Source organism: Anguilla anguilla, chromosome 7 (genome assembly GCF_013347855.1).
Source record: "Anguilla anguilla isolate fAngAng1 chromosome 7, fAngAng1.pri, whole genome shotgun sequence".
NCBI lineage: Eukaryota > Metazoa > Chordata > Actinopteri > Anguilliformes > Anguillidae > Anguilla > Anguilla anguilla.
The window spans coordinates 22526996-22549945 of NC_049207.1; the positions used below are offsets into that span (position 1 = coordinate 22526996).

The 22950-nt window shown below is 54.8% G+C and overlaps 1 protein-coding gene across 4 annotated transcripts in view; it reads right to left on the bottom strand.

Moving 5' to 3' along the window:
• Window positions 1–22950, bottom strand: part of exoc6b (exocyst complex component 6B) — a 102379-nt gene that overhangs the window by 6124 nt on the left and 73305 nt on the right. For all 4 annotated transcript variants that reach the window (XM_035426633.1, XM_035426635.1, XM_035426634.1 and 1 more), the window contains one exon: window positions 20247–20320. In XM_035426633.1, the coding sequence (XP_035282524.1) occupies window positions 20247–20320 (74 nt within the window). The remainder of the gene's footprint in view (window positions 1–20246; window positions 20321–22950) is intronic.

Here is a 22950-nt window from a genome sequence, read left to right on the forward strand (position 1 = left end):
AGCAGCCCTAAAGAAATACACTCTGAACTTTGCTCTCCTTCAATGGGAGTAGGTCAAATGTTCTGCTCCACTGAGTCGGTCAAATGCACTCCTCCAAGGAGAGTTGGTCAAATTCTATCCTCCAATGGGAGTCAGTCAAATACTCTCCTCCAGTGGGACTGTCACACCCTGAACCAGGAAGAGATGCAGAAGGGCCATGTTACAGCAACTTACAGTAGCCTGTGACATATAGAGTGACATATAGAAGTGGTGAACGTAAGTATAACTCTTGGAAATAGATGCCATTGGCCAGAGGATGCTGGGTCCTGGCACCACAGGTGGGTCAGCTCCTAGCACTGCCCACCCAGAACATGGACACAAATCAGACTGGACGTGCTAACGCGGCTGTGCTAACGTGGCTGAGCTAACACAGATGTAGTAATGCGGATGTGCTAACGCGCAGTGCTAACGCGGCTGTGCTAATGTGGCTGAGCTAACACAGATGTAGTAATGCGGATGTGCTAACGCGCAGTGCTAACGCGGCTGAGCTAACACAGATGTAGTAATGCGGATGTGCTAACGCGCAGTGCTAACGCGGCTGAGCTAACACAGATGTAGTAATGCGGATGTGCTAACGCGCAGTGCTAACGCGGCTGAGCTAACACAGATGTAGTAATGCGGATGTGCTAACGCGCAGTGCTAACGCGGCTGAGCTAACACAGATGCAGTAATGCGGATGTGCTAACGCGCAGTGCTAACGCGGCTGAGCTAACACAGATGTAGTAATGCGGATGTGCTAACGCGCAGTGCTAACGCGGCTGAACTAACACAGATGTAGTAATGCGGATGTGCTAATGCGCAGTGCTAACGTGGCTGAGCTAACACAGATGTAGTAATGCGGATGTGCTAACGCGCAGTGCTAACGCGGCTGAACTAACACAGATGTAGTAATGCGGATGTGCTAACGCGCAGTGCTAACGCGGCTGAACTAACACAGATGTAGTAATGCGGATGTGCTAACGCGCAGTGCTAACGCGGCTGAGCTAACACAGATGTAGTAATGCGGATGTGCTAATGCGCAGTGCTAAGGTGGCTGAGCTAACACAGATGTAGTAATGCGGATGTGCTAACGTGGATGTGCTAACGCTGCCGAACATGAATTACCGAGTTCGACCAGGCTTTTCAAAGAGGAAGGACTGACAGCAGCGAGGGGAGGGGTTTAAGAAGCATGGAGGGGGGGGGGAATTTGATTGACGACCTTGCCAAATTGCTCTGAGAGAAAAACAGTACCGAAGACAGTTAATGGGCAGCTCAGCTGGTGTATATCCTGTATCTTATCTACGTGATGAAAAGCATAACCAAAAAAAGAACCACAAGTATCAGTTGGGGAAGATCCAGAACCTCGTTATCGTGGCACAATGCAGAGCGCTATCTACGGGGGGCGCTCTGCGGCGCACTCAAGAGAAAGAGAGAGAGAGGAGAAGAAAAGGAAAGAGGGGAGGGAGGGAGGGAGGGACAGCGTTCACTCAGGGCTAACAGGCCTGTCTCTCCGCGCCCGATAAGCGATATCTTCTGCAGGAGCTGGGGAAGATTGTCCCTCGCCGCGCCCCCTACTCCCCCGCAGAGCAGACCCAAACCCTTGACCCCAGCGGCGGGAAGGGCCAGGGGGTTATCCAGGGGTTATCAGCGCCAAGCGCGCAGTATATCAGAGCCGCTCAAGCCCCCGTTTCCCCGCTGGAAGCTTCGGACCGTGTGACAGTGACCTGCGGCGAGCCTCGGAGGTTTCGCTAAGTCAGGCGCTAAAGCCGTTTGTGCTTTCGTCAGTTGGACAACCCCGCGTAGCTCGTTAGCGCACACACAGTTCACCGGTATTCTATCCCAGGATTCCAAGCTGCGATTACACGCACCGCTGGGACGCTGGGTGGATCTCACCGAAGGAATGGACTGATTGGAATCTGCTGGTACCCAAGGGCCACCTGTCCAGCACATTAAAATGGATCCAGCAGCGCTGTTTGGTAATAAATCACTTGCGTCAGGAGAACAGATAATAGCAAAACAATGGCACTGAGGGCCCAAATTTCAGTGACCACCTCCTCACTGAAATTAAAGTTTGATGACCACCACGCAAGTTTATGGATAATAATGTCAAAAATCTGGTTTGCAAACGTGGTGCCGCGGTGAAAACCCTCACACAGGCAGGGTGGTACGGAGGCCGCATTACTGGCCGTGACTGCAGAAGGCTTTCTCTCAGAGCCTCTGTCTGAGCTAAATGTGAATCTCACTGTAGTAGGAAGACTGCTGTTGCACTGAGAACAGAGGTGATTCTTTGGATCCCTCCCTGTATCCCTCTCTATCTCTCACTTGCTCAGCACTCCTTCTCTCTCCATCTCTCACTTGCTCTTCCCTCCATCCCTCTCTGTCTCTCACTTTCCCTCCTCCCATCCCTCTGTCACTTGTTCTCCCCGCCTTCTCTCTCTGTCTCTCACTTGTCATCCCTCTCTCTTACCCCCCCCCCATCCAGCAGACAGTCCCATGAGGCAGCAGAGAGCAGGACAGAAAACACAAGCGGGAAACGCGCTGGACCACGCCGTCGCCACGGTGTCACCCCGACCCAGGCGGGGCCCGACCTGTCGCCCCGGACGCAGGGCGGAGCCAGAGATCGTACCGTCAAACTCCTCTAAAAGAACCAACCCCAACTGCTGAGGGCAGAGCGCAGCAGCGTTTCACTCTCCACAGGGCCAATCCACCTGAACTACCCAGGCAAATTATACCATAAAACACAAACCGCGCGCAAACCGCCACGTTCTCACAGCCCTTCTCCAGAGCCCGTACGGGCCGGCGGGCCAATCGGGAGACGGGAGGGGGGGAGGAGTCGGAATGCGCGCGGGCTCCCAGGGTTCCCCGGGCCGGGTTAATCTGCTGCGGGGATCTGGCGCGGGTGAGAGCGGGCCGGGTTCAGCGGCGGGTGAGGGGGCGGCCGGCGGGTCATTGTTCTGTTATCAGCTTGCTACGCTCCGCTCGCTGTCTCCGTAAAGTAAGTGAAAACAGCCCCTTCCTGAGACCTCTGACTGCAGCCGGGCTGCCGGGACCTGGCCCCTGGATCACCTTCCTGTCTGCCAAGCAGAGAGCAAGGGCAACGGAGCGGGGCAGCAGCAGAGTGGGGCAGTAGAGCGGGGCAGCAGCAGAGTGGGGCAGTAGAGCGGAGCCACAGCAGAGTGGGTCAGTAGACTGGGGCAGTAGAGCGGAGCCACAGCACAGTGGGGCAGTAGAGCAGAGCCACAGCAGAGTGGGTCAGTAGACTGGGGCAGTAGAGCGGAGCCACAGCACAGTGGGGCAGTAGAGTGGAGCTACAGCACAGTGGGGCAGTAGAGTGGAGCCACAGCAGAGTGGGGCAGTAGAGTGGAGCCACAGCAGAGTGGGGCAGTAGAGTGGGGCAGTAGCAGACAGGGGAAGTACAGTGGGGCAAGAGCAGACAGGGGCAGTAGAGTGGGGTGGTAGCTAACAGGGGCAGCAAAGTGGGGCAGCAGCAGAGCAGGGCAGGAGAGATTGGCAGTAGACCGGGGCAGTAGCAGAGCGAGGCAGCGGTAGAATGGGGCAACAGCAGACTGGGGTAGCAGCGGTCAGAGCAGCAGTGCGGAGGAGCAGCAGACACACACACGCAGTGTCACCGAGCGGACGCAGTCTCGCTGGCCGGGCCGGCTGACCCGCGCGGCGTTAGCGTTCACACGCCTCGCGGCTCCGTTTGTTTATCCGCAGCAGCGGTAGACCCGCGGGGCCCGCAGGAGGTCAGCGGAGCCGAGGGCGCAGCGTCGGACGGCCCGGTTCACCCAGGGTTCAACCGCAGAGACCGCGCCGGCTGCCAGAGGAATCCAGCGCCGCGCGTGGGCGGGGGGGCAGAGGTGTCTCGCACTGGGGGAAGGTGAGAGAGGAGGGGTCCGTTTTGGATGAATGGAGGAACCAGGAGGAGAGCCGTGAGCCCTACTCAGTCACAGTAGAGGAGAAATTGGGGGGGTGGGGGGGGGGGTGGATGGAATGCACCGGAAAATGGGGTGATGCGCTGGGGAACGGTCTCAGTTTGGGGAAAGGCCAGGCCGGGGGGAGGAGGAAGGGGGAAAGGGGGGGGGGTAACTAGGCGAGCTTGCCTGTAATGAGCCTGTGGTTAAGGTGAGACCGCGGTTCCACTGGGGGGGTTAGGGGACCGCTTCCAACCGAAACAAAGGGGGGGGGCTGACGGTAAACCGTTAAGGAGGCTGGATAAGCCCTGATGTTCCGTTCCTCTGGATTAGCGCTTAGGGAGGTTTATCCGCCGCGCGCAGCAGGACCTCCCGCTCCAGCGGGCGGACAGACGGACAGACAGACGCGCAGACGGAGCTATTTTTATGACTGATGGCCGTGAGGTAGCAGAAGACAGGAAAGAGTCGAAAACGCAGAGCCTCCATCCCCCCCCCCGCGCTGCCCTGGTCACAGGACATCTGGCAACGCCTCCGCGGTCAGGCCGTTCGGGGGTCAGACACGGGCCAGCACCCCTCCCCGCGTCTCACCACGAGCAAAGGTGAAGAGTGTGTGTGTGTGTGTGTGTGGGTGTGTGTGTGGGTGTGTGTGTGTGTGTGCGTGCGTGCGAGCACGTGTGCGTCTTTCAATTTGTCCTTTGAATCTTAAACTGCATTTTTTAAGGGTTCTGTAAGCAATGGAGTCTAGAGTTCAAGGGGAACTTGGGTCGAAACCTGGCAACCCAAGCACAGGTTCCCCGGATGCTACTCTCTGCTGCAGAATAAGGGGAGCCCTGGCCAATGATGGGGTCCCTCATGCCGCAACGTGCGCCCCCTCCTCTCGATCGGTCGCTCAAACACAGTTCACTGGGTGGGAACAGAGCGTGTCAGTTACATACAGACTAATGTCAGTTGCATGCAACACACAGGACTATTATATCACTGCTACAATACGTTATTATTACAGCAGACTCCTTCATCCAGAGCGACTTGCGCAGATTCATTAATAAATTTCACTGGAGCGATTACGGTTAAGCTCCCTGCTCGTGGGAACTACGGAAACGTTCTTTGTGGGATTTAAAATGACAACCTACGACTTGCATACAAAGTGAGCAGGTAAAACAAGTTTCAGGTACCGTATGGTCTCCTACCATCTTACCTGGACTCCTCCTATGGTCTCCTACCACCCTAACTGGACACCTCTTATGGTATCCAACCATCGTACCTGGTCTCCTCCTATGGTCTCCTACCATCCGACCTAGACTCCTCCTATGGTCTCCTATCATCCCACCGGGTCGCCACCTATGGTCTCCTACCATCCTACCTGGACACCTCTTATGGTCTCCTCCCATCTTACCTGGTATCATCCTATGGTCTCCTACCATCCTACCTGGACACCTCTTATGGTCTCCTCCCATCTTACCTGGACTCCTCCTATAGTCTCCTACCATCCTACTAAGACTAAAGGTCAGAAGAAGCTCCAGCACTGATGCAGGAAAGCTGCAATGAGTGGGGGGGGGGCTTTGGAGGCAGGTTCAGAGGAGCAGACTGTGTGCACCCCCCCAATCGGAGGCTTCCTGTCGGGTATGTGGCTTCAGTCCATCACATTGAAAACAAATGGGCTAAAAAGGGCGTGTAAGACAGTGCCGGTAAATCCCTGGGGAAGAGCACATCTGCTAAGCAAATAAACAAACCCAACGACACAAAGCTCGAACTGGAGCTGTCGAGGAGGAGATTTAAACGTTTGCGCGGTGCGGTTGAGTCACTCAACGCCTCTCTGACCGCTCCAGGTTTTTACGACGGGCCGGAAGGTGATAAGGGCAACAAAAAAAACAAAACATCAGGGGTCTCAGCGAGCCGTGCTTCTGAAGCCGTTCCCAGACTCTCCCGTGCGAAACTCATTTCGTCGCGATGCAGAGTGACCTGGCCCGCAACTCTCTCGCCTCCAGACGACCCCGGGCCTGGCGGAGGAAGCGGAAAAAGCGAAATCGAAACGGACGCGTGACTCAAAGATCGGCGACTCGTCCCGAAGGGCGAGGCGCGGTTTCCGGGGGGGTTTCTACAGCCCTTAATGCTGGAAAACTCCCGCGGACGGTCTAACTGGAACCTTCATCAGCGGTAATTACACGCTCATAAAGAGAGCTTTCTGGGAAGACATTAGAGAGCTGACTGTGGGAGCACAGGGGTGAAGTCCAAGCTTGTGTTGGGGGGTATTTGGAGAGAGCTAAGAGCCACTCCTTTTGATAAGGGCCGTTTTTGGACAGGGGGGTCACTGTTTAACTGAAAATCACTGCAAATGGGCCACTGATGCTGTACACTGTGCTGTACTGGGGGAAACGGAACCCTAACGCACACTGTGCTGTACAGGGGGAAACAGAACCCTGACGCACACTGTGCTGTACTGGGGGAAACGGAACCCTGACGCGCACTGTGCTGTACTTGGGGGAAACGGAACCCTGACGCACACTGTGCTGTACAGGGGGAAACAGAACCCTGACGCACACTGTGCTGTACTTGGGGGAAACGGAACCCTGACGCACACTGTGCTGTACTTGGGGGAAACGGAACCCTGACGCACACTGTGCTGTACTGGGGGAAACAGAACCCTGACGCACACTGTGCTGTACTGGGGGAAACAGAACTCTGACGCACACTGTGCTGTACTGGGGGAAACGGAACCCTGACGCACACTGTGCTGTACTGGGGGAAACGGAACCCTGACGCACACTGTGCTGTACAGGGGGAAACGGAACCCTGGCGCACACTGTGCTGTACTGGGGGAAACAGAACCCTGACGCACACTGTGCTGTACAGGGGGAAACAGAACCCTGACGCACACTGTGCTGTACAGGGGGAAACAGAACCCTGACGCACACTGTGCTGTACTGGGGGAAACAGAACCCTGACGCACACTGTGCTGTACTGGGGGAAACGGAACCCTGACGCACACTGTGCTGTACTGGGGGAAACAGAACCCTGACGCACACTGTGCTGTACTGGGGGTGAAGCTGGAGCTGGAACTCTGAAACCGGCTTGACTCCCAATCTGGAAACCAGCCAAGGTTGTTCGAAGGTCAGTGCCCCCTCCTCTACTCCCCCCCCCCACCCCCCCGCTCCTTAAATACCACCCCCGCATCCCTCCATCTTGCCAATGCACACAATGCAGGGGGGGGGGGGGGGCAAGTTTATCGGCTACAGAACCGAGGAAATGCGAGTAGGGTCGGCCGGAGGCCACATTGCTGGTGCAGCATGAACTCTCCCCCCCCTCCCCCTCCCCCTCCCCCTCCCCTCTCCCTGGGGCGGAAGACAGTATCAGTGGCTGAAGAAAGTGATTACACCTGGCCTAGTTCTGGCTGTTAACTGCAGGAAGGTCAGCCAGCGTGCGCTGGGGCCAGCCCCAGTTCACAGCCCACACGTCACGGCTGTCTTCTCACGGCTATGCCTGAGAACAACCAGCACCTGCCTCCTGCCCTATGCAACAGCTACATTACTGCACACACACGCACACATACACACACACACACCCAAACACACATACAAATACACACACACACACATATATACAGACCCAAACACGCACACACAAATACACATACCCAAACATGCACACATACGCGCACGCACACACATACATGCATGTATGCACACACGCACACACTGAAATGCACACACACACACCAAAACGCACAAATGCGCGTGCATGCACACAAACACATACACGCACATAAACACAAAAAGTACCAGCACACACATGCACACACAGGCATGCACACACACACACACCCCCAAACACAGAAGCGTGCACGCACACACCCAAACACACACACACACACACACACACACACACACAAACACACACACACACCATAAGAAACCTGTTAAGTGCAGAAGTGCATGAACATGTGTCTCACAGGGGCTCCAGCTAGGAAAACTCTGGCGAGCGCAAACCCAACACTCATCCCCCCCATGCATCACCCAGCCAAACCCTGCCAGTACCATCTCATCTTACTGAGGCAGATTCATCTGATCCTGACCACACTACAGCACCTGCTACGATGAATGCAGCTACTCTCACACCTCCACAAACTGAGCCAGCCATGACTCAATCCGGCAGTCAACCACAACCCCGGTGAGCCCTGCTATTCTCCACCCCCTGCCACGCTAGTGTGAACCCAGTCAGAGAGTGGGAGTGGGAGAGGGGGAGAGAGAGAGAGAGTGAGAGAGGGAAAGAGAGAGAGAGAGGGAGAGTGGGAGGGAGCTAGAGAGAGAGAAAGAAAGAAAGAAAGAGAGGAAGAGGGAGACAGCGCAACGAGAGAGGGAAAGAGGGAGGAAGAGATGGAAAGAGGAGAAGAAAAAAAGAGACAAAAAGAAAGAGAGAGAGACTATTGTTCTTTGCTTTTTATTTTGAATTGTTTTCTTTTGTTGTTGTTTCCCCCTGCTTTTTGCCCGGAGCTCCCCTGCTGATTGTATAACAGAGAGAGAGAGAGAGAGAGAGAGATATAACAGAGCTACCCAGTCAGGATGGGTGGCAGTTAGACCCGGGGACTCTGATGCGAACCATGCCTCTCTCTGCAGGTCCATCTGGCCCACAGAAGCAGGGCTCCCTCCCTGACCTTGGGTCTGTAGCCGGGCCTGCCGCCTAGCAGCACCGCGGAGGAGACCGGCGTCTTCATTGGACAGAATGTTCTCTTCGCGTGGGGGTCACACAGAGGACGGCTACGAGCCTAGCACCGGCGCTGTGACTGTGGGGGAAACGATGAAGGGATTGGAGAGGAGGAGAGACGGCCTTCTCTCACTCACGGGGCCCGTCAATCTCGGCCTGCTTTGCGCTGAGAGACGTGGCCGCGAAGCAGACCCGCTAGCACGGGACCGTGAGACAGGTGAGCGGGAGAGCGAGGTCACTCGTGTCATGTGACTGAAGCGCCCAATGAGATTACAAAGGGGCAAGTCAGGGACTGAAGGAGCAGAGATGAGGCAGGCAGGCAACAGGAGGTGGGCAAATCCCCTCATTCACCATTGGGTCCCATATACGGCCCCCTGTGGACCGCTCCCCCTCACCCCTCCTGTCCCACTCCCAACCCCCATCTCACCCCTCAAGCTACTGAACACAGCCCACACAGAGGGCTTAGATAGCAGTGGGGGGAGAGGGAGAAAGAGAGAGGGAGTGAAATAGAAGAGGAGTGAAGGAGTGAAGAAGACATGGAGAAAAAGTTAAAAAAAAAGAGAAGGAGAGAGGAAGTGAAAGAAGGAGAATGGGAGAGAGGGAGCGAAACACAGAGGGAGTGAGAATGAAAGTGAGGTAGTGAAAGAGAGTGAGAGGGAGTGAAGGAAAGGGAGAGAGGAAGTGCAGGAGCGAGGGAGAAAGGGAGGGAGGGAGGGAGGGAGACAGAAGGAATGAAAAAGAGAGGGAGAGAGGATTCGTTGTGCTCCGCTCCAGGCTGCCCTGACTGGCAGATCCACAGCAGATGTACTTTTCCAGGGTTCATGCACTCTGGTGGTGGGCTCGCCGCCCAGATTCGGCAGAATGCCGCCCCAGCGCCGCCCCCCCCAACCCCTCCGCCCCTCCGCCCCCCCCCAGTCCCAGCACCACTACCTCCTGACCCCAGCTGCGAGCCAGGTCAGCTTGGCCGTGATCACGCTGCTCGAAGCTCTCTGAAAGGGACGCGGTCAACCAGGAAAGAGAAGGCGGCTCTGCAGCAGCACGGGCGACGGCCACGTTTCTCTAAGACGCTGCACTGCACCTGCACTAAGAGGCCCTTTCCCACCACTGCACCGACCCCTAAAACCACAGCGTACAGCAGATTTCGCTCATTCCCACAAATCCCTGATTCATCAGCATCTCTCAGGACTCTGGCTTCGGAGTTCACAGCGTCGGCCATCCTGATTTTCCATTTAGACTGGGGTTGCAGGAAGAGGGAACAGACTAGGGCTCACTAAATGGAAGTCACGAAAGGCATTTAGGCGTGGCCTTATTCTAGTTTACCTGACAACGGTAGGCAGGGAAGTGGGAGACCAGGAAGAGATCTTCCCTCATCCCCAGTCAACCACACCCAGTGGAGAATATCCTCTCCTCTAACCAGATCTCCATTCATCCCCAGTCCACCACACCTGGTGGAGATTAACCTCTCCTTTTACCAGATCTCCACTAGGCCCCTGTTCCCCCAGCACCTGCATACTGACCTCGGGGTTTCAGAGAGGCAGTGATGTCACATTATAACCGTTTAACCCTTCCGGGGAAGCCAGCGCAGCACAGTTTGGAAAACAGCATTAGCAACGGCCCCTGAGAGCAGACAGGTCCCCACGAGTAATGTGGAGTTAGCCACTGCCAAGGATCACCGCACGCTGACCTAGCCCAACCTGATGAGGTTAGCTCAGTGGCATCTGGGTAAAGCCGCTCATTCACAAAGTTAATGTGCAACGTTCTCCAGGCCCATAGAGAGGAAAATTCACAAACCTCTGAGAAGACCAGAGAGAGAGGATTAACAGTGTGTGTGTGTGTGTGTGTGTGTGCAAGAGAGAGAGAGAGAGAGAGTATATATGTGTGTGCAAATACATGCATGCATCCTTGTGTGTATGCACATATATGTGCTCATATACATGTGTGCATCCGAGTGTGAATTTGTAAAGGTGTGTGTGTGTGCATATTCATGCATGTGTGCGTGTTTGTGTGCATGTGTGCTGTCATTTTTTTGATGGTTTGGGGGGGGACGGGGGCGGAATGAGCACACAAATCAACAAACAAACGGGTGAAGAACTGAAGTAAATACTGAGCCGTAATAGGAACCATGCGGAACAGAGCGTCCCAGGACAGGACCAGTGGGCGATGCGTGGGGAGGAGGGGGTGGCGCAGGGCCTTTGCCCAAACCTCCAGAGTGACGTCACTGGCCTCGGTTAGCTCTGGGACGGATTACCGAGGCTTTGAGAAGGGCCCGATACCCAGCTGGAATTTCTTATTCACTTTGAAGGCAGGAAAATGAAAGGAGGGCTCGAGCATGTGCTCGGCGCGGAGGGGAGAGGGACGCCATGTTCTGCGGGCGCCCGCGTCTTTGAAGGGCGCCGTTTTTCCATCGAGCGGCGGAGGGGCCGGAGCGCCGCTTAGGGCCCGTTTGAGCCCGGCAGCGACGGGAAGACCGCGCACACGCACGCAGCGAAAGCTGGCCCTGTGACTCATTACACGCCCGTCCGGCTCCAAAGACCTCCCGATGCTTCCACGTGATACACAGCGTAGGGGCTTCTACACGACAAGCACCAGTTAGCTTGTAAAATGGTACATTTACCAAGGGCCTGTTTTCATCTCATTTACCCCGCAGGGAAGCATAAGAGCACTTAAAATCACAAGACTATGGCGACTCACTCAACATATTACAAATATTACATATGACTATCATGACAGGTGACATATTGGCTGAACTGCAACAGTCCAGCCAATAAACGCGAATGTCAGTGACTGAGTGACTGAGTGAGTGATGAAGTTACACCATTGGTCGGCCGGTCCAGCTATATACTAGGTTTTGACCTGGTCTTGTTTTAGGTTTGGTGGGGCTGGTTGTTACTGTTTGAAGGAACCCATCAGTACTTGCCCAGGAGGCTGCACAAAGCACGCGTCGAGACCCCACAAGCCACGTTTCGAGGATGAAGACCTTTCTTTGGGAAGACCCTGTCAGCCCATACCTCGGCTCCTGTGTGCGATGGCGACGACGCGCTGAAGGATTTGAAGGCGGGCCCCCTAAGTTGCCGCTGGCGATAAAGGAGGAAGTGGGCGGCCCTACAGGCCCCCTGCTGCTGGCCTAAGTTTGACACTCGCTTCTCTCCTCTTATCTCCAGCAGGAAGAGGAAGCCTTTCTCTGAGAGGAGAGGAGAGGAGAGGAGGGTGGACAAGCACATTCCTCACCCCCTCTTCTGTTTTATTGGCGCATTCCGGTCCTCCCCAAAAACAAGCGGATCTGAAAGTCGATCAGGTTCCCGCCGGGGCAGGTCGCCGGGGCGACTGGGTGTCCCGCCAGGCTCAGAACTGCTCAGTGTCGGGGGAGGGGGGGAGAGACGAGGGTGGGGGGGGGGGGAGGAGCCGAGGTGCTAATGTGATTATTGAGGGAGCCCGGGGCATCCCGTATCGTGTGACTGCTCACCCCTGGAGTTCGGGCGAGCATGCCAACACTAACAGACCAACATTGTAACCCGATATTCCGAGACTCGGACCAGCACCGACCCGGCGCACCGACCCGCTGGGCCCCAGACGCCTGTCAGCCACCGGTCCAAACGGCGAGTCCCCGACCAGGAACGCGGACACGGGGGCCGTGCCGAAAAACACGGACCCTTCGGCCCTGACCAGGAAGTGGCACAGGGGGTGAGTAATGGGCCTCCATTGTGAACGGTCGGCTGCAAGTGCCAAAGATCCACAAGAAACAGAGAAATGAATCGCCCCACGCTCCAATTCTCACGTCCCTCTCTCTCAGAGCACATTTCTGCACATTTTCATCCTGCGTTTCCTTTTTTCCCCTTCATTTTGCTAAATTAGCTGGTTGGATGGACAAGGTTTGCATACCAAGATGGAAGTGTTTCCAAGCACTGAGGAATTTGGCAAAGCCTAATCTTTTGGGAAGAATTCATTATTGCCATTGTTACACTGTCCCCATTGGGAGATTCGGGTGGGCTGGCGGGGGGGGGGGGGAGCAAGTGCAAAACGTTGGTGGCTGCACAAAGGCCACTGGCGGACGCATTCAGATGAGTTTCCAGCGTTCATCTTTTACCCCAGGGTGACCGTGACGCTGCTGACGCAGAGAGAGCTTCGAGCGAGCACAAGCCTTAATGCCCCCACTGAATAGAGACAGGCACACACTGGGGGGGGGGGGGGGAGGGGGGGGACCCACACTAAAAATCCGAGGGTAACTGTGACACCCTCCACCAGACGTCTCAGCCATGTGGAGTGCGAGGAAGACGAGTAAGGGGGGGGGGGGGAACGCTATGCCCCAACCCCTCGACATGGTGATCGGCGAGTGTTCTTAGAGAGTAAGTGCAGTCTGGCTCTCATTTGAGCCCTATCAGAGGGCCCGGCTGCAGCCCTGTTTCTTATTTCTTTTTGTCCAGTTGATCCGCAAGTGTGGTTTTCAGCTTAAGCCAGAGTCAAAAGTCTTCCCTCTTCGGTCGCTCCGTGCCATTTACACCGTTTCCTCTCTCTGCATCTGCAGGGGGGCCACAGATCCGGCAGACATGCCCCATCACCCTACTCCATCTGAACCCTGGCCTTCCCCGTGCTACCCCCCCCCCCCCCCCCCTCCCCACCAGAGTTAGGAGCGCTGGCAGGCGTGCGGCGGAAGACGAACACAGGAGACGACTCTGGGCTAGCCGGAGAACCCGGATCCCCATTCTCCCTCACTGTCTCCATCGCCATGTCTTCCAGTGAGCGAGGAGAGAGAAGGGAAAAAGCTCCCATTACAGCAGCCCCTGAAGAATGTCAGATTCTGCAGAGAGAGGGCACCTGCTGCAAGCACCTGAACTCTACCTGACCCTCACCTGGTGAGTCCTCACACACGCCCTGGGGGATTCAGCTCTGCAGGGAACACAGTGATGCAACGCTCACGTCTCACTGAGGCACGGTCCAGGAATGCCATGCATCTGTGGGACGAGGGTGACCGTCCTCAACCGGGAAAGGGCTGCCATTGGGAAATTGCCGAAAACCCCATTCCAGGCGGTTTGAACGTCAGACAGAAACAACGCTTCCCAAACGGTCGGGAAGAACCGGGCATTTCCACTCGCGGCAAGTCAGCACTCGCGTCACCATAACAATCTTGAAAGCTGTTAAACAGAGAGCATTAACATAAACAAACAAATGACACTGAGTCACACGTGAGCGTGAGAGGGTGTGTGTGTCAGCATTGCTGAGATTTAACGTGGGTGCAGGAGTGTATTTGTGAGGGCGTATGCTTGTGTATGGATACATGTTGTGTGTGCCTGTGTGTGTGTGTGTGTGTGTGTGTGACAACTTGCTATTCCGTGCCATTATGGGGACTTCTGTATATGACCCACAGTATCTGACAGACAGAGCGAGACTGGAGCCCAAGTGCACAGGCGCTCCTGCGACCCCTATCGGCGAAACCCCGCCCACCCATGAGAGAGGCGCATGACATCGGCTCTCTGATCACGCCTTCCCCAGAAGCCACTCCCCCGAACATTAAGGTTTCGGGCTGCAGAAACCCCGGTCAGCAAAGCTGGAGCTGGAACTAGCTGGCGTGGCGCGATAGAGACATCACATGCGCATGGGTGTCTGAGCCTGAGGACTTGGCAGGGTGATTTTGGTAGGCTTTTCGGTCTCCGGTAAGTACTAGCTGTCAAACATGTTCTGCTCGATTTGGGTTTCCTGTAGTAACAGGCCCTAGATAAGGTTTCAACGTCCAAACTCTTCAACTCTCGTTGCACCAGAGAGGCGAGGTTTCTCAAACCGCAGAAGAGAAACAAGCGAGATTTAGTCTGACTCGTAGTTTTTTTTCCTGACCCCAGCAGCACACAATTAGTGGGGGCCATAATGACGGTACATAAATGTTAACAAATGTCAGGAAAGCACATTCTTTCTGTGTTCCAAGTTGCAGATACTCACTCCAGAATCCATGACATCTCAGAAATGCTCCATGACTGTGCTTTTGAGTAAGAGGCAAACGTTCTCTGATCTGGGGTGGACCCCTTCCAGGGAATTAAAACCCCCCTCCCCCCCTCCTGAATGCCTGGACGCCAACATTCCTCCACTCCGGGTCAGCTGAACACTCTCTAAAAGCTCACCCCAATAAACCCCTGTAGCTTCCCTGAACACTACTACAGGATCGCATGTATGCCCTTGAAGGCTACTACTGAACATTACCATCCCCAGTGACACACCGAATCACTAAACTGTCTGTACCGCAACAAAGCAACACTGAGATACTGAACACATCAACTCTCAACAATGTAACAAACTTACACACTGAACACATCAACTCTCAACAATGCAACAGACTTACACACTGAACACATCAACTCTCAACAATGTAACAGACTTACAAACTGAACACATCAACTCTCAACAATGTAACAGACTTACACACTGAACACATCAACTCTCAATAATGCAAGACAGAAATACTGAACACAGTCTCAATGCAATGGATTGAGACATTGCACACAGCAAGCCTCAACAATATAACAGCCTGCGATACAGATACTGAACAGAGCAACAATTACTGACTGAGAGAAAGAAAGAGAAGGAGAGAAAGAGAGATGATGTCTGGCTGTCCAGTTAGCAGAAGTTAGTCATAGCCTGAGGGAGCATATTATATTGATAGCAGGACCTCACACACTCCCAAAACTGTAATAAAACATAGTGATAGAATAACTAACAGTATTATTTCCAGATGTTATATCATCCTGATCATTAACATGAAAATTATTGATACATTTAATACATTTTCATGTTATCACTTTTTTTTAACACATTCAATTTTTGTTTACTTTGAATGACTTACTAGCGTAATCATGCCAAGAAAGCATACTTGAATCTGAGAAAGAGGGAGAGCGACACTAAGAGATGGAGGTGGATGAAGACTTGGCGTGAAAGAGAGAATAGGACAAAAAAACAGAGAGAGAGAGAGAGAGAAAGAGAGAAGTGTTCAGGGTAAACTCATTTACAGCACCACGGAATCCCTCCCTCCCAACCAAAGACCCCCTTTGCCTATGGGCACGCTTGCATCACGCTGTGGTGACCCCCAAAGGTCAAGAGGGGTGAAAGGTCAGAGGAGACGGGTGCAGTTAAGAGCTCGGAGTGGCGAGATGTCAGTGACGCTTGACCCCTACTGTGGGACATCACACCGAATGGGGAGGGGGGGGGGGCAGACACAAAGTGAGAGTGAGTTTTCTCTTTTTCCACTGGCCTGTTAGTACGGCTTCCCAAGAATTCTGGGACTGTGCCTGCAGACGCGCCGCAGGAATTCGCGGCAGACTTCTGGGGCTCCGACGCGCCGGAGAAGGCACAGCTGTGCCCCCCCCCCGCAGAGCGCCCCGAGCCGGCCTGGCTCCCGACGCGTCCCTCTGTCCGTCGGCCACGGGACAGACGGGCGGGGCCCGGCCCCGACACCTGCGACGAGGCCCGAGGGCCGCCGCGCCCACCGCGAATCCCACCCGCCGGTTCCCCAGGACCGTACTCCAAACTGCCTCGCACCCTCAGCGTGGCGCTCCGCCAAACCTGGGCCCCCTGTACGCTGAACCCTCGCCCGCAATCCCACAGCCCTCCAACCCCAATCCCCACGGCCCTGCCCCCTCCCCCCCAAACCCCGGGAGGAATTTGGGGCGGGCGGAGTGGAGACACAGCGGGGGCCCGGAGCGCGTGCCCCGGCGGGGGCCGTCGAACCGCACGGTCCGGCAGGCCTCCCACACGCGAGGGCAGCCAAGGGTTCCCTCCGCCACAGCCACCCCAGAAAGAGAGGGAGGCTAAATATAGCCGCAGAGCTCCGACCAGGAGCCACCGGGCCTGTTTACGGAGCTCCGAGCTGCAGGAGGACAGGGCGGGGGCCTCCGCCATGCTAACACGAGGAGGTGAACACACGTGTGCTGCGCATGCACACACATAAGCACACGGATATGCTGCACACGCACATGCATACGCTGCACACACACACATTCACACATACACACGCATACATTGCACACGCACCTTGCACCCACATACACACATGAATATGCTGCACACGCACATGCTTCATGTACATAGTCTCAGGCTATGTATCACCGTCGCCAATATAATAATTTATTATTATAAATAGCATGTTATATTCCAATTATGCACTTTTAGGCATTGTCAGCCACATATATTAGAAGAAATTGCTGCAAGTTTTTCCTTGAGCACTCAGAGGTAAATTCATCATAAATTTCACACAAAATAATTGTGTGATTAACTAACACTTAACGTGCAAGTCATATCAGTAGCCATGATCATGCCTAATGGGACTACTGTCGTAAGGATGCTCAAGGCACTCTGATCAGGGACACTTGCTGTCCTCCAATCATATTGCATGTGGTTCTGTGACATCACAGGTTACTATTCCGTCCAAACAGGCCTCGGAGACACACAATGAAAATGAATTATCCTCCCCCACAAATGTGAAGCATATGTCCCAATCATTAGATATTTGAATATCGTTTGGTTCCCAACATGGAATCTAAGGAAAAAATGTAAAAAAATAAATAAATAAATGAAAAACCCAAGCCACATTTTTTCCCAAAGCTGTATGAAAACCAAGTCCAGCCTGTGCAAATGAGCACTGCCTGCAGAGAGAGATCTGCATCAGCATGACAGCAGCCAGCCGCCACTGGTGGCATTCAGAAACACAACTTCTGAAGACAAAATTCGTTTTTTTTTTTTTAGGGAAATAAGCTAAATGGACAGAACATTTTTGGTGATACTGGCCATAAGCAAACAGTTCAACCTTGAACTGGCAGGTAACCTGCTAGCAAATGGCAAATTTTTACTTGGCTTACATAAACAATCTGAGGAAAACAATGGAAAGGCCTATATAAATTATTTTTTATTTAACAATACATAGGAAGACGCTCTTCTTATTCTCGTAAAAATGCCATACTTTGAAAATGAACAGGCTCGGTTTTAACAATTTTACATGTATATACTCATTTTCCTTGTGACTTTGGACAGTGTCCTTTTTGGCCTTGATGCACTACATGTCAAATTTTTGCCTTCTGTTGTGGCATTGATGCCCTATTGGCTTTGCCAATGATGATTCACCACCCTTCCCCAAAGCTGACGTTTCAAAAATGATCCACTAAAAAGCATTCTGGGTCCGGGACGGGTCAACGAACCCCCTCAGGGGGCCACGCAGTGGTGACTGCTGAGGAATGTCAACCTGTCCATCTGATATACCCTTAAAGGCAGGTGTGTGCAAACAGGGTTCTGAGCAGTGAAATGATGCAGTCAAGCTCCACTTCCTCTACTTGTATTCCCATATACTCAACACACGAGAGGCAATCCAAACCAAAATACTTTAACGGGAACTTGTCCCACAAACTAACTCCAATGGAAGCAGTGTGACTATGACAGAGCTTCTCGAGCGGGACCAGGGAAAGTATCATCGGGATAACAGGCCAATGATGGCAACTTACTCACAGGAAACAGAAAGGAACCCCAGCAATCATGGAGTACCTTTGTACCAATCAATCGAACAATGCCAGTGTTGACTGGGGGATACTTTCTGGCAACTATGTGGTCATTCCCACACAGGTGCTTGCAAGTATCGCCAGAAAGTATCCACCAGTCATGTTCGGTCTTGTTCTGTTTGCCATTACCATTGTACTCTCTGATTGGTGGAGGTCCTCGGTTTACTCTGAGTAGGGTGACATCACAACCCTCCAGTCCCTGTTATGGTACTTGCTTGAAGGACGTTCTGTGTTGCGTGAGAGGAGGAGCTTCTACACAAGCCTTCTGAGCCTAACACACACACAAGTCACATGAAAGAGTAGTCCTCCCCTCTCACTCTTTCCCTCTCTCAGAATCTCATCCTGTCCTCTCTCCTTCCAGGTAAGTCATCTCTCCACTCTTTCCAGAGTGGACTCTTCTTCTCTCGTGAGCGTCTCCCGCTCATGCACCTTGCCATCGCGACTCGATTCGCTCCGTCGCAAAATCTCGAGATCTCACCATCTCTCACACTCTCACGTCCAGCAAGGTGGGGGGCGGGGGCGGGCACCGCAGGCCGCCCCGGCTCCCACCCCTGGGGCTCCCCCCCCCCCCACGCTTCCGGACCTCGTTGTCTGCCGAATGCCTGTCCCACAGCATCCCAGGCGGGGACACAGGAGCCCTTCAGGGTGATTTATCGGGCCCATTCAGCACCGGCGGGGCGAGGGACACTCGGGTCAGCTCCACGGTTCTGACTCCCGGATCAGCAGAACAGCCACATGAAAGGGCCGCGCCAAAGGGGGAATGGGCGGGGGAGATGGGGGCATGAATCACCCCCCCCCCCTCCCCACTTTGAAATTATAATAATAATAACAAGAACAGGCAGAGTCTTCCAAGCTGCTTCTGATCAGAGCATGAAAAAGGGAAAAAAGTTATGTGAACCATTTTTTTTTTATGTGAACCCCCTGCTCCTCCTTCTCCTCCTCCTCCCTCTTCTACTCCTTGGTCCCCGGAAAAAAAAAAAAATAGAAAAAATACAACAAAGCGAAAAAAACACAAAAACACAAGCGCCTCAGTGAAGTCAGGAGTAAGCCGCGGAGGGGAAAACAAGCGGCACTGCATCATCGTGGCAGGGCGGACAAAACGGGATTGTTTTAGTGGAAGAAAGAGGCATCCGTCACTGTCTGTCAGCACATTCATCCTGCTGCCCGGCCCATCCGTCTTGCGCTCAGAGCGCCTGACACCGGCGCAGGTTGGCCGCTCCGTCTTTAGGGGGGAGTCAATGCCGCCATCATTCTTTCCCATCCCCTCTCACCACCCCCCGCCACCACAGAGACTGCCCCCTCCCCCCCCCCCCCCCCCACTCCCATCCCCCCTATCACCCCCATTCCCCCCAGTCTCCAAGCGTTTGGCGTTTGGGAGCGATGGGGATGGGTACCTGCTAGGCCGCTCCCACAGAGGTAGACCCCAAAAGCCGCGGTTCGACCCCCTATTGTCCCCGCCGTGGCCCAACAGAGGATCTGGGGTTGGGACTGGAAGACAAAGGGCAGGACCCGGGCTAGCTGGGTGGTTGGGGGGCAGATGGGTTTTTGGGAGTGGGGGGCGGGGGGGGGTAGTTTTGTTCTTTGGCGTCTTGGTTGTTGTGAGGCTGTTTTTTTGGCCAGTCCTCTACAGGGAGTCAGAGATTTGGGGCTTTAGCTTTCCTGGGTGTCGACTGAGGGGCTCCCGCGACCGAAGATCCCGACGGAAAGGGAAGGTGTTCGGGACATCCCTGAACCTCACCGTTAAACTATACCCCAGACCCACCCTGCCAGGCCAGTGACCTCCAAATGTGGCCCAACTATTACCTGGGCCCATAAAACCCATGTACTTACACACATTATGCGTTCATACGTACATGCAATACGCATACGGACACACACACGCACACAGCGAGACAGACCATTCCAGAGAGCGAGCGAGTGAGAGACTTCAGCACTCACAAGGAAAATGTGAACAAGAGTGAGGTTGGGGTAGAGGTTTTGGGAGGCGGTGGGGGGTTGGGGAGGTGATGTTGGGGGGTAAACAGGAGAAAAACAGAAGGGGGGAAGGAAAGCAGAAAGAAGGGAAGAAAAAGGAAAAAAAACAAAGACCTACTTGTCTCAAGTCGATGAAGGCCAGCAGCAGTGTGTCTCCCTGGAACCCAGGCACCGGGCCGGCTCTGGCAAACCCTGTGGGAAAGAGAGAGGGATAAAGAGGGGCCAGAATTCGCCATGGACCGGGAGATTGGCAGACGAATGACAGACGGGACAAGGGGAGGATGGGGGGGGGTGTGCGGGCGGGGGGTTAAGGGGGGGGAGGGGGGAGGGAGGATTTTGTGGGGCTTAGGGCAGTCCCCTCTGAAGAGTCATGTCTCGAAGGTCTGCCATTGGGCTTTGTGTGGCCCTAACCAGCAAAAAAACAAAAAACAAAAAACAAAACAAAAAAAAAAGAGAACTCCCTGTCATCAAAAGCTCATTAATTCTGGCCAGTCCCCGTCCTGACAAGAGGAGGGAGAAGGCCGCGCGGGACGCTGGGTGTCTTCGCCCCCGTAGCCCCCAAACCTGAAACTCGATTCCCATGGGCTCCGTCCTGGTCCAGCGGAGCAGGACGGGGTGGTGGTTTAGGAAGGAGGTGGGGGGAAAGGGGGGTTAGGGGTTGTTTGAGCGTCCCTTGGAAAGAACCGTAAACAAGAAGTTCAGTATTATGGAAAAAGGAACGTTTGACACGCGGGGACAAAACGGGGCCGAGCTGTGAAGAATCCCTTTCACCTCGCGGCGCTGGCGGCTTTATGGGCCCTCCCCGGGATTACACGCCTGCCATCTTTATTTCTGACCCCCGAAAACGCTTTCCAGGGGCTGCTGTCCCCCCGCTCTCCCCGGCTTTGTGTCGGGGCTGAACCCTCCGCGTCTTCTCGCCCTCGCTTTCCGTGCCGATCGCGGTGGGGTGGGTGAGGGGTGGGGGGGCAGATGGCGGCTCCGCTTCACGTGACGCGTGCGTACCAGAGCATCTCATCAGAGGGGGGTAAAAAAAAGTCCCCCATCCCCCCCCCCCCAAAAAAAATAAGCCCTGCGGCGCTCCCGCGTCTAACATGCAAACAAACACCCAAGCAGCGAGACGCCGCGACCCCAGGGCTCCCGGCGGACTTCGCGGCCCCCCCGCCCCCAACCCAACCCCCACCCCCCGGCTCCGGCTCTTTCTCCGCGTCCCCCCCCGGGGCCTGACGGGGGCGGCCGGCGCTCTCAAAGGGGGACACAAAGACCTGGGGAGGGGGTGGGGGGCTCGGGGCAGTGGGGCAGAACGTAGGTCGGCACCCCCGAGGAGAGACGCGGTTTCGCGGCGCCCCCTGTGGGGCACGCGAGGAACTGCGGCAGCTTCGGCAGAGGACTCCCCCCCCCCTCCAACTCCTCCCCTGGCTGCTGCTCCTCCTCCTACTGCTGCTGCTGCTCCTCCTCCTCCATTATCGCTGGTCATGAAGCCCTTCCCATTGGAAGACATTTCTGACAACTGCACCAGGAGTCCCTCCCCTCGAAGGGGTTTGGAACATTGGGGCGCACGGTGCAGATCCTCTTGCCTCAAACATTAATCACAGAGCATCAATGGATTCTTGCAAGGGAACAGCGCCTCTGGTGGCCAAGCAGGGATACGTCGCCGCATGCGCTGCCGAGCAGTGCGATGATGTCACGAGAAGACATGCACTTGCACCGGTATGGCGTTTCTGACACCGTGTCTCACCGTCTGTCCAAAACAGAATCGGGCCAGCCACACTCACTCAATTAGTTACCGTCACCAGACTGCCAAGTGAACCACGGTTCAACTCTGAAGATCCATTTCAGCTTAAAACACCAGAGGTAATCTCCTACTCCCGCCCTTTGTATGGAGTTAAGCATCTAACCCCCTCACCACCTCCACCCCCCTCCTCCACCCACAGCCCAGACAGACCCGCGGGGGGGGTGGTCTGACCACAGACGCATTGTACGCGCAATCAGGCTGACATCTTAAAGGAGCTATTTCTGTCCATCTTCCTTACGCTGGAGCATTCCATTCCTCGAGGGGGGGGGGGGCACTGTGACCACAGTGATCCTAGATCACTGTACCGCTGCGGTGAAACACCCTTTCCATTCCTGCAGCTCGGGCCTCCAACCGCGAGCCAGTAAGAAACGCCCCGTCCGCCATTTATCAGAGCGCTCAGAAAACCGGGCCCAGGGGACCCGGCAGGGGAGGGACAGCAGTGTCCCATCTGGAGAGAGGGACAGCAGTACCCCATCCGGAGAGAGGGACAGCAGTGTCCCATCCGGAAAGAGGGACAGCAGTACCCCATCCAGAGACAGGTCTGTGTGATACACACTGTGTTAGCAGCCCCTCCGTTGAGCCCATGGGAAAGCCATTACTGTGCTGGAACTGCTCGGTTGTGGTCTGCAGAAACGCTGTGTCTGAGCAGACCCAGGCAGCACAGCTCTCGGGGAGATGATGCTGATTGGTGGTCCGGTAGTTTTCTCTCCTGGGTCCGACTGTCGGCATATAAAAATGATGTTGAGACTGGGCCAGGTTTGGGGGGGGAGGGTGGGGGGGGGGGCTGCAGGACTGACGGAGACCTACCTGCTCGAAATGTTTCCTTTGTCACGCAGCCAATGCGTTTCACTTGGGAGTGTTAAACCGTGTGTGTGGGACACAGTATGTTTCTTTTGTGCTATGATTCAGCTCCACACCGGCAGCACTGACTGTTGGATGTGTGTATTCGACTACTGGATGTGTGTATTAGACACTGGGATGTGTGCTTTAGACTGTTGAATATGTGCATTAGACTGTTGGATGTGTGTAT